General features: G+C 42.5%; 1 protein-coding gene across 1 annotated transcript in view; it reads left to right on the top strand.

Moving 5' to 3' along the window:
• The window catches only part of Nsf (N-ethylmaleimide sensitive factor, vesicle fusing ATPase), a 131,149-nt gene that overhangs the window by 74,317 nt on the left and 44,647 nt on the right, over positions 1-12,185 (top strand). Inside the window, exons 10-12 of the mRNA XM_021211820.1 lie at positions 6,224-6,389; positions 6,885-6,959; positions 7,202-7,389. Coding sequence (XP_021067479.1) covers positions 6,224-6,389; positions 6,885-6,959; positions 7,202-7,389 — 429 coding nt within the window. The remainder of the gene's footprint in view (positions 1-6,223; positions 6,390-6,884; positions 6,960-7,201; positions 7,390-12,185) is intronic.

Genomic DNA, 12,185 nt, shown 5'->3' with positions numbered 1-12,185 from the left:
TAGAGAACTTTCAGGATAGCATTTGAAATGTAAATAAAGAAAATATCTAATAAAACAAAACAGAACAAACTAAGGAAGTAAAACTGAGTCTAATGGGCCCTGATAGTTACACACTAAACAAAGATGAGTTGAAACACGATCTAGAGAAACAGCTCATAAATGCTCACTGGTGAGAGTTTCCTTGTAACTGCGTAGATAACTTCGGTATTGTTTTTAAACTCAGTCAGTTTAAACATGGCACTACTAATGATGAAACTGCATTAGCAAAGAATTTCTAGATAGAAATTAGTCTTTCCCAGCCTCTTCTGTCACATCCAGGCACGACCAGCTAACGACCCCATGGAGGGTAATGTGGGAAAAGGCTCCTCTCTCTGACTCTCGACACCTGGCCAACAGAGATGAGTACTTCCATATAGGTCAACTAGATAAATTTCGAGCAGCCACTTTCGACGGCTGTTGCCAGGGGCTCAGTAGCATCAGCCCTGTGTCTATGGGAAAGATGGCGAATGGTAGAGGCAGAGCCAGGAGCCAGCACCTTGAAGAGGGTTGCACTATGGAGTCAAATCCTTTGACTCATGTTAACTGATTCATCTGCAAATCTGACTCCTAATTCACTATACTGTGAGCCTGCCTTAAATGGGGAGAGGGAGCTGCTGGCAGGACACGGGGTCTGTAAGCTCTGAAACGGTCGGAATTGTACCAATGTGCTTAGCACAGAGCCCCTGTGGGCAGCAAAACAGCATCTTGCAGTCTTTGGCATCCTTCTTGGATTATGAATAGAAGAGTTAGGTGTAGATGGAAGATTTGATACCACACGACTCAGGGCACCAGACAGACATGCCTGCACTGCAGCTCCTTTCTGCTTCCTGTCCATAAATGTTTTATGTTCACATTTTTTTTATATTTCAGACAAGGCTCACTCTGTAGACCAGAGTAGACCGGCCACTTAGAGATCCACCTGCTTCTGCCTCCTGTGCTCAGCCAGGCTATGAATAGCTTTTGAAAATGAAAAATCCTACAGTTTCCCAGTCACAAACAATAGTGTCCTGGTTTTACACTGAGTTAACTACAGCTCTATGTAGTGTTCTCTGGCAAAGTTTGAAGTTCCAGTTTTTCTGCGGGTTGGTCAATGAACAGTTTTGAGCATAGGATTTTTTTTTTTTTAACAAATCTAAGTACCATTTGACATTAGACAAATGTATAATGTATATTCATTATATACAGTGACACTGAAAAATGAAAAAAATTTAAATTTAATTTAGTTTTTAAAATATTTATGGAAGGAGAATAATTTTGATTGTTTAGAGAAAAAATAAAACTTAAACTCCAAGAATTTTGAAGAACACCTGGGTATCATTTCAATATAGAATTAGGCTAAAGAATGAGCAGCTCTTTACATGTAAGAACAGGAGCACCCTGAGGCATTTTATTTGTCGGATGAGTATCCAGCAATTTTGACTTTTTCTCTTCTGCCATATACTTTTATGAATTTGTGGAACTACCAGTAAAGTTGGGATGTAACATTAGTATTCCCTCAGCTTATTTATTTACAGATTTAATGTAATTCTAATTAATGCTTGGATTTGTTTTCTTTCATCCTTGGTGTGTTGACGAGCTTGCCTGAATGTACATGCCAGAGGTCACAGTTGGTGGGATTGTGTGTGCCAGAGGTCACACCTAACTCTACTATTCTCCCTTTTATTTTTTTAAGACAAACTTTCTCTAACAAGCTCCCAGGCTCTGCCGGCTCTGCCCACCTAGCTCTGGGGTTTCAGGTGCACACCACTGACCACTTTTACATGGGTGCTGGAGATCAGTATTTACAATTACACATCAATAGACTTAATTAAAAAGCATGTTTATAAACCAATAAAAGAAACACACAGGAGGCTTATCAAATATAAAAGAAAAATTAGCAATGGTAAAAATATATAATATATATATTTGGATGTGAGCCTAGTCTTATGAGCTGAGCCATCTCTTCCATTCAAATATATATATATAATTTGTAAAATGTGCCAGTACCTTCAGTAATTAGAAAAATATGATTTAGAAGCAGAAAAATCAGCTCCATTAAAACCAACAACCCAAGTGTGCACAGAAAGACAGTAATATTGATTTGTCACATTGGCAATTAGTTTTTAGTGTTTTGTTTTTTTTTTTTATGTTCCTTATTTGTGAGACTATACCAAGATAGGCACAGTCATGCATTGTGGGAGGTGCTGAGCACGCGTAACCCTAGACTTATCCCCAGCACTACAAAATAGCAAGAAACAAAATTTTGTAGAAAAGCATTTGACGCTCTGTTTTTAAGGTCTTTAAAATATTCAGTATAGGGGCTGGTGAGATGGCTCAGTGGGTAAGAGCACCCGACTGCTCTTCCAAAGGTCCGGAGTTCAAATCCCAGCAACCACATGGTGGCTCATAACCATCCGTAACAAGATCTGACTCCCTCTTCTGGAGTGTCTGAAGACAGCTACAGTGTACTTACATATAATAAATAAATAAAACTTTAAAAAAAAATTCATTATACCTTTTAACCTAACATTTGTGCTTAGGAAGTAATTAAGTATTTTGTCAAGGATTTAGGTAAAAAACTTTCACTGCAGCCAAATATATAATTAGAAATATATAATTATAAATAATTAAATATCTAACAGAAAGGAATTAGAGTATGTTGGCCCAAGAGAGCTACTAATAATCATATTGTAGTCTGGAAGAGGAAATAAGCTAATAGCTAGACTGGGAAAACAAGCCGGCCTAAGATGCTGCACAGTAGTCCGTGGGATTCCGTTTTGGTTAGCTGCCTTTAGTGCTCATGAGCTCTTTCTGTTTCCATGTTTTCCCACATTTCTTCTAACTATGTTAGTTTGCAATTAGCAAGAGCGGGAGATTTTGGAGTACTCATCCCTAAAAGCCTTTATCAACCCCCGCCCCTCAGGTGTCAGGGAGCTGGAGGGAGGAGCTGCAGAAAGAGTGTAAGGGCCAGAGTAGCGGGTGACTCCAAGGGAACCTTTTCCAGACCCAGTAGGACTGGTGCACAGATGAATTCAGAGACCATGGCAGCATGCACAAGACCTACTCAAGTTCAAACACGAAAAAACTGCAGCCGGGAGAGAAGAAAGCAGCCAGAGTCCTGCCCCTAAAGGAGAAGCTGTTTGCAGTTGATACCTGCTGGGAAGGAATCTATCATGTTTCTGCAGTGGTCTGTCACTGGATATAGCAGCCACACTGCAGAGCAGGCCCCATGTGCAGGAATGGTTAGTCTAACGTGAAGTGGACCCCATGACTTGTTTTTTTGTTTTTATTTTATGTGTACATGTAGTTTTTGTCTTGGCATTTTTTCCTTATTGGTTTTGGGTTTGTTGTTGTTGTTGTTGTTGGATTGTTTTGACTTGGTTTGTTTGGTTTGCCTTTTTTTTTTTTTGTATTGTTTTTGTTTTGAGAGAAAGAAAGAATGTGAAGTTGGACGGATAGGGAGGTGGAGAGGATCTGGGTGGAATAGGGGGGCAGGGAGAACACGATCAAAGTATTTTACAGGAAGACAATTTTAATAAATAAAAGCAAAATATTTTACTTAAAAAACAATTAAAAACAAGTAACTATTTGGACTTCTTTCAAAGAATAATAAGTATTCAAGAGAAGACAAAGTATGAACTCCCATTTTCTTAACTTAATGTTTTTATTGATTATTTGGAAATTTCGCATAGTGCATCTCAATCACATTCACTTCCCAGTCTTCCCAGGTCCACCCTCCTACCCTTGTGACCTCCCCAAAAACAAAAGGAGAAAAAAACAAAAACAAGTTCAATCTGTACTGCTCTCATACTCACTGGAGCGTGGTCGAACTCAGTGGCCAGCCCCTTAATAATGAGACCCACTACCACCAAAAGCCACCAACTGGAAAGAGCTGCATACATGTCAGCATCCTTATCACAGTGTTTAGAGTTCTCTTCCATGTCTTCCTTTCTAGGCTGTTTCTTTTGGGGGGATACAGATAGGAGAGGAGGTGGGAGAGAGGTCGTCACAGAAGCCTTCTGTGCCTCTCATTCTCAACTGTGAGTCTGCAGTCATTGAGAATGAAAAGACGCTCTCTTGCCCTTTATAGCAGCAGCAAGGGTCATAGACTTGCACATGGTTTCTGGCTACCGCACGGCGCAGACCACAGATATCTCCGTGGCCTTTGGTGGTAACGAGCGCCATGGGCATCATCAACACTGCTCTTGGCTGCAGTACAGTCCATCAGCACCATCATGGCTCTTGGCAGTCGCGCAGGCCACGGACATCCACATGGGCTCCAGCAGCCACACGGACCACAGATACTACATAGCCTGCAGTGGCAGCATGAGTCACAGACATCCCCACGGCTTCAGAAGGCAGCACAGACCCTGGACATCCCCATGTACTTCAGTGGTGACACAGGCCACAGCTGCCCATGTCTCTTCTGTACCCTTTGTCACTGGCTCTGTGGTTTTGCTGTTCTCCCTTGCACACATGACTCTCTGTTCCACCATTTTTCCTTCCAATTTCATGAGTCCACTTTTAAAAAATGTTTTCCATAGGACTTGCCCTTCTCCAGTTTTTCTGGGGATTCCGCAGGCTCTTCAGACCTCCCAACCCACTCCCACCCCCACCCCTACCCCCGCCACCCCTGCCACCGACTGCTGCATGGTCTGCCCTTGGAGCTTCCATGGGTCCCTTCACAGCCATGCTTCAGGTTTTCACCCTCGATGGCAATAACGAGCTTCCCGATTGGGTTCCGCAGCACTGGCTCCTCCACATGCTCCAGCGGCGTGTAAAGGACTCCAGTACTCACCTGGTGAAAGGAGAGATCCAACTCCCACAATGTCCCCTTTCCTCCATGTGTGAGCCCTGACTCTCAGACATATGTACACACACACACACACACACACACACATACACACACACACACCATAAATAACTGTAAAATTAAAAAATAGAAATATTATAATATCAATAGCATTTTCTTTAGGTGATAAGGGTAGTTTTTAACTTTATTTTAAATTGTCTTACTTACACCTTTTGCTAACTTAACACATTTTCTAAGGTAAGACTACATCTCTGAAATTTATTATTATTTTGGGTTTGTGTGCGTGTATATGCATGGAAATCAGGGAACAGATCTTCTTTTGGGAGCCGCCTTCCATCATAGATTCTAGGGATCTAACTCAGGTCACCAGGCTTGACCTATTTTGCACCCCTAAGCCTCTCTTTTAAAATTGGGCATGTGTGTGTTTGTGTGTGTAAAAGTATCCATATGACTGTGGATATGTATGAACTATGACATGTGAAGGTTAAAGGAAAACCAGTGGCAATCAATTCTTATACTGTGTGTCTCAGGTATTGCACTGAGGTCATCAAGCGTAGTGGCAAGTGCCTTTACCTGCAGAGCCATTTCAGTGGCCCACTTAACCTCTTTGAAAGATCCTGTCTTTATAGACCGGGTGTGCTTGCCCACTCCTTTTATCCCAGCACTCAGGAGATAAAAGCAGGTGGGTTTCTGTTTCAGGCCAGCCAAGGCTACATAGAAAGATAGTCTTAAACAACACACACGCACACAAAGAATTGTATTTTTATCAAAGATTAATGAATTCTAGTCATACCTAATCCTTAGGTTCACTATGCTCATCACTTAATTTATATTTATATATTTTCATATTTAGGTTATATTCAATCTATTCTGTTTTATTATTCCTTGTTGTTCGCCTTGGTGTTAAACATAGAAAGTAAAAGAATCATGATTGACATCAATTAAGTCTATATTTCACAACAGTAGAGAGGATTTTGATCATCCCCCAAATGAAGAACTGTTGCATGTTTGATATGTCAGGTACCCTATCTGATTGCTACACACTCAGTGCACACATTGCAATGTCACTGCACCCCATAATAACCATGTGGTTACTGTCTTAAGTTTTCTGGCTCGCTCCCTCTGGCCCCTCTTGGGAAGCATAATTACTAAATATAAATTGTTAGAAAGCCCATGATAATTTAAGTTAATATATTATTAGCTATTTTGCAATTCCAATATCTTTGAGAGGGCAACATCCACGATTTAATTTATACTATATACATCTATATTTATTAGTCAAAATGCAGCAAAGCAAACCTGTAGGAGGATGCTTTGTTTTGCATTTCTTGATTAGTTTGTTTATTGATGCATTCAGATTGTGACCTTTAGCAGAATTTCCTTCCTTCCTAGCTTGGTGCTAACAGTGGCTTGCACATCATCATCTTTGATGAAATCGATGCCATCTGCAAGCAGAGAGGGAGCATGGCCGGCAGCACTGGAGTGCATGACACCGTTGTCAACCAGCTGCTGTCCAAGATCGATGGCGTTGAGCAGCTAAACAACATCCTCGTTATCGGTATGTCTGAAATAAAGGATGCACAGCAAAGATGCGTACACCTTAGCTGCTGGCTCTCCTGCAGCTGGGGTCTGGGCCTGAGCCGCTTTCTCCCAGAACGTTTTAACTCTCGTACATTCAGAGCTGCTGCTTAGGATGCCTTCTAGAAAGGAAAACATTACTGCTTCTTACGGACATCCAAATTGCTGCATGCAGAAGAGGGGAGACCCAGGAGCTGGAAAGACCACCCTGGTCTCTCTCAGCCACATACTTGCTCCTTAAGTTTGCTCTTTAAATAGAGATTTCACTGCAGTCTTTCCATGTTTTCTACTAGGTTAAAAAAAAAAAAAACAAAAAAAAACAAATGCTGTTCTTAGTTTAATGCTGTTTGGTTCCTGTTTGACTTTTGTGAAAGGTCCTTAGTGAGGTTACAATTTTTTACATAGACTGAAAGTATGTTTTATCTTACTTTTGAACTCTGATCATTTGCTCACTGCTCTTAATATCTGCGTTCAGGAATGACCAATAGACCAGATTTGATAGACGAGGCTCTCCTTCGACCGGGAAGACTGGAAGTTAAAATGGAGATAGGTAAGTAAAGGAGGTCACGGGTATGCATGCATGCATGTTTACTTGCACATGTATGAGTGTGTCTGTGCACACGTGTTTTCACATGTGGCTTCAGAGTTTATTAATGATAGCAACCTCATATTAAGTAATGTTCATTGTCAGCTGTCCATAGCTGGACTGCCTAGAAGAAAACTTCTAGGATTGTGACTGTGTCTTCTGATGGATTCCCAAGACTAGGAAAATGTCTGTTTTTGTCTCATCAGGCTTGCCAGATGAGAAGGGTCGACTACAGATCCTTCATATCCACACAGCAAGGATGAGAGGGCACCAGTTACTGTCTGCAGATGTGGACATTAAGGAACTGGCTGTGGAGACTAAGAATTTCAGTGGCGCTGAGCTGGAGGGTCTGGTGCGAGCAGCGCAGTCCACAGCCATGAACAGACACATAAAGGTCAGGAATCTCAATGGACAGACAAGAACATATGGCCAGACCCCCGCTCTTTACCACATATGCCAAGGAGAGCAAGCTGGCTTTTGATGGCAAAGAGAGGTGGAGTAAGGATTGTTGTCCACTGAAGGACAAACACCACTGTCTGCCCAGTGGTGACTACTGGTTTTATTTGCCTTTGGCAGATGTGGTTTTGAAGATGATTGTTTTTGACTTTTTAAGGAGCTGAGTCTTTTGCATCCAGGAGCGGTTTCATGCAGCAGACACTGGATGTCTGCTACTTTTTAAGTTTGGGGCTATAGTCATGAAGATGGATCTTGACCTTTTCCCTCAAGGGGTTCAGAGTCAGGAAAATTGACTGGTACAAAGTGTTGGGGGGTGGGTTCTGAGTTTTTTGTTTGTTTCTTTGTCTTTGTTCTGCTGAGAACTAAACTCGGGTTTAATGCATGTTTTACAAATACTCTACCACTGGGCTACAGCCCTAGCCTTTTTGATTATTTTCATGTTGGTCTTGCTAATTTGCACAAATCGGCCTTGAACTTGCAGGTAAGTGTTGAGCTTGTGATGTTCCTGCCTCAGATTCCTGTGTAGCTGGAATCCCAGGCATACACCACCATGCTGGGCTTAGTACAATCATATCATATATACTATGGTGAGGAGACTTCTGAGGGCCTTTTGTTTGGATCAGTGAGGTTTGGTACATAAGTGCAGGTTGTTCTTCTCGCTGCAGTTGTCCCTGTAATTCCTTAGCTCCCAGGCTTCTGTCTCATCCCTGACAGGGTCTGTCTTCTAACTTTCTGATTCATATATAGTCATTCTACTCGGGTATTTTCTCAGATCTCAAATATAAGATCCAACAAACCACCTTTCCTCTTCTGTTTCTTTTTATGCCAGCATCCCAGGTTAAGATTGCAGAGTCATCTCCTCTGCACACCTCTGTGTCCTACATCAGGTCACGTGCTCATCCTACTGGTTCTGTCTGGTTTAGGTCCTTCAGATCCAACTAACTGGCTCTTCCAGACATTTTCCCAGTTTATCTCCATGTATTCTGAATACTGAAATGTTTTGTTTTGCTGGGGGGGGGGGTGTGTGTGTGAAGGGTCTCTTCCGTGAGCCTCTATGTGCTTTGCTTACCTGGCATCTACACTGTCCTTTGCCTAAACCTTTCCTGATTCTCCTTTCCTAATGCTGTGCTGTCTTCCTTCCTCAGGTAGTCACACAGCAGGTGAGATACCTCCGGCTGACTTTGACAGGTAGTTTATCAGGCTGGTGAGCTGCTCACTGGGTCAAGTGCATAGCATTCGAGCCTTAGGACCTGGGTGATCACCTGACCCACGTGAAGGCAGAAGGCAAGAACCAACTCCACAAAGTCCATATGCACTGTTTCACATGCTGCCCTCCCTGTCTCACACACATACACACACACACACACACACACACACACATATACACACACTCACTAATAAACAATAATTTCTAAAGCAATATAGTTATACCAAGCAGTGGTGACACATACCTTTAATCCCAGCAATCAGAAGGCAGAGATGGGCAGGTCTATGAGTTCAAGGCCAGCATAATCTACAGAGTAAAATTCAGGACAACCAGGGCTGTCTATCCAAAAAAAAAAAACCCAACCAAAAAACAAACAAACAAACAAACAAACAAACAAAAACCTAACTACAAAATGGGTTTATTACTGACCTACTGATACAGGCTATAGCTCAGTAGTTGGTATCTGAGGGGAAAAGTTTGCTTTAAGTTTAAAGACTGCTTGAGGTACAGACAAAGTACAAGACCAGCCAGGATCACATAGCAAGATTCTGTACACACACACACACACACACACACACACACACACACACACACAGGTTTAGTACCAGTTACATGCCATGTACTGTACAGAGTGGAAGCTGTAACTGCCTACTGTTAATGAGCGTACGTCCACCTCCACACACAAGATTAGAAAGCAGTAATAATGCACAATACAGGAAGAGACAAAGCATTGGTGTGCTCATCCCATGGCAGAGAGAAGCCTTCACAGAGGCCTCTTCCAGAAGGACGTGTGTAGAAGGAGCATCAGCAGAGGCACAGGGACACAAATAGAGTGATGGGCTAGAGTAACTTCCTATTGCTTCGGGCGAGGACCTTAGGGGCGGGGTGCTAGGGAGGCAGTGCTGGGGAAAGCCGGGAGCCAAAGCCAAGGATGAGCACAAAGAGCCTTTCATTCTCTGCAGAGAAGTGCAGACTCTTCCCCCTGCAGAGATTTGAGAACAGTAGTGACAGAGCCTTAAAACAGAAGATCTCTCTGGCAGCCGTGTCAAGTAGGAGTAGGGTTGGTGACACAGGACAAGAGAAGGGGGACTTTTCTAACAGATGAGATAGGAAGTAACGGCCTGAGGTTGAGCATGTTTCCGTTATTTGGGGGCTTCCTGTCATTGGTTCTAGGCTGCACTTGATCTGACCCAGCCACCACTAGTTCTCTGGATAAAGCTAACCGTACACAGTCTTATCCATCACTGTGTGTATCTGTGGCTGTGTTTACACAGTAATGGCAGAGCTTATCTTGCTGCAGAAAATGTGGCCTATAAAGGCTATTCAGAAAATGTTTGCTCATCAGTATTCTAACCTTTAAGTCCACATCTTATTCATCCTGGAATATCCCACAGTTCCTTTGAACACTGAGCACATAACACATGTAGTTTTTAAAATTTTTTATTAAATTTATCCATTTATTTGTGGGGGAGAGGGCGGTGGGCAGCAAGTGCCCTTAGTCATCTCCCAACCCGTGTGAATTTTATACAGCAATAAACCTACATACTTTCTCTGTATAACCCTGGCTGTCCTGGAACTCACTCTGTAGACCAGGCTGACCTTGAACTCAGAAATCTGCCTGTCTCTGCCCCCCCATTGCTGGGATTAAAGGCGTGTGCCACCACGCCTGGCATACGTATTATTTTTAAATCGTCCATTTAGTACTGTGTGTATGAGAGAGGGGAGGTTTGCAGTGTACATACGCACCAAGGCATTTGTGTGGAGGTCAAAGGGCAACCTTGCAGAAACTGGTTTTCTTCCGCCTTCGTGTGGGCTCAGAGAGTCTTAAGGTCTCCAGGCCCCTTTACTGGCAGAGTCATCAGCCCGAGAGACAGATTCCTGATCAAACTCTGTCTGTGTTTCTAATTTCCCTACATGGCTGTGGTAACTCTTTCAGCCCTTGTTCCCAAAGGTTTTCTAGATAGGAAAGATAGGAAGAGGGTATAGTACTGGGCCCTGGATAAAATGGATCCATTCGTCTGTGAAGGGCCTGTTTGTTTGTTTGTTTGTTTGTTTGTTTTTTCCATTCTTCCTTGACATAAACAGTGGTAATAAGGGGCCAGAGATAGATGACTCAGTGGTAAAGGTGGTTGCTGCCACGCCTGACAGCCTGAGTTATTCCCCAGGACCTGGTAGAAGGAAAGATGTAATTCTTCTAAGTTGTCCTCTGACCTCCACAGGCACATAGTGTCAGGCAAGCCCCAACCCACAGGTACATGCATCTCATCTGCATCCACGCCCATACACAACTCTCTCTCTCTCTCTCTCTCTCTCTCTCTCTCTCTCTCTCTCTCTCTCTCTCTCTCTCTCTCTCTCTCTCTCTCTCTCTCTCTCTCTCTCTCTTTCTCTCTCTCTGTCCCACCCGTGTAGCCCTGGCTATCCTGGAACTTGCTCTGTAGACCAGGCTGGTCTCCAACTCGGAGATCTACCTGCCTCCCCCTCCCAAGTGCTGGAATTAGAAACACGTGCCACTGCCACCCAGCATACTAATAATAAACTTAAATAAAATTTAAAAGTTGGTTAGAACTTTAAAACATTTACAGTAATCAGCAAGTCATTATGATATTCTGTTTTCAGGGTCCAAAAAAATGTTGGTTTTACTTCTATTTCCTTTTCAAAACATTTGGGCCAATGCATAGACTGAGCTAGGTCGACAAGAGGGGCCTTCCTGGTGGATGGCGGTTTTCGGTCTTTTGTAACAAGCGGGAAGCATAGTCATGAACTGCCTGATGTTTTGTCGTTGTACTTGGATCTGTGTTCTTGTTTAACTAGAACTCATGTGACATTTGGTTGTTTTTATGTTGAGAGGAAATCTGCTACAGGTAGAGAAGCTTCATAACTCAGATTTCTTCCCTTAGCTGTATTGGTGAACTTTAGTAAAATGACTTCTATTCCAGAGACCTTTTGGCTGATTAAAGTTGTCCCCCCCTTAATTTCAGAGGAATGATGAGAGCCTGGAAAGGTCAGGTTTAGAAGGTCACGTAGCGTAAGGGTGACCACTGATATTTGCTGGTGTTGAAATACAAGCTTATGAGTTTGTGTCTCAGCTGGAAGGTGTCACTGTTTCTGTATTGATCAGCTGGCACAAATAAAAGGCAGAAAGTAGCTTGTCAGCTCAACCAAACGGGGAAAAGGGTTTTTAAATGAGTAGAAGTTCAGAATTGTTGATTTTTTTTTTTAAAGTAAAATTGTATTGATGTTGATAAAATAGTAGCTGTTTGCTAGGAAAAACTCAACATTATTCTAATGAACAAGAAGAAGTAATTTAGCACTAGGATATTATTTACAGTTGAGTAACTTTAATAATTAATTCCTAGAGTGCCTGAAAACAGCTTATTTTCCTCCCTCAGCCATTTAATCCATTTTAATTAATTTATAGCCTTCTGTTGTTGACACAGGATCTTCTGTGTAGCCCTAACTGTCTTCACCGTGTAGTCCAGGCTAGCCTAGAACTCTCTCCTCCCTGTCTTCACTGTGTAGTCCAGGCT

Source organism: Mus pahari, chromosome 14 (genome assembly GCF_900095145.1).
Source record: "Mus pahari chromosome 14, PAHARI_EIJ_v1.1, whole genome shotgun sequence".
Classification (NCBI taxonomy): Eukaryota; Metazoa; Chordata; class Mammalia; order Rodentia; family Muridae; genus Mus; species Mus pahari.
The sequence above is the reverse complement of the archived record's forward strand: the minus strand, read 5'-3'. Positions and strand labels throughout refer to the sequence as shown.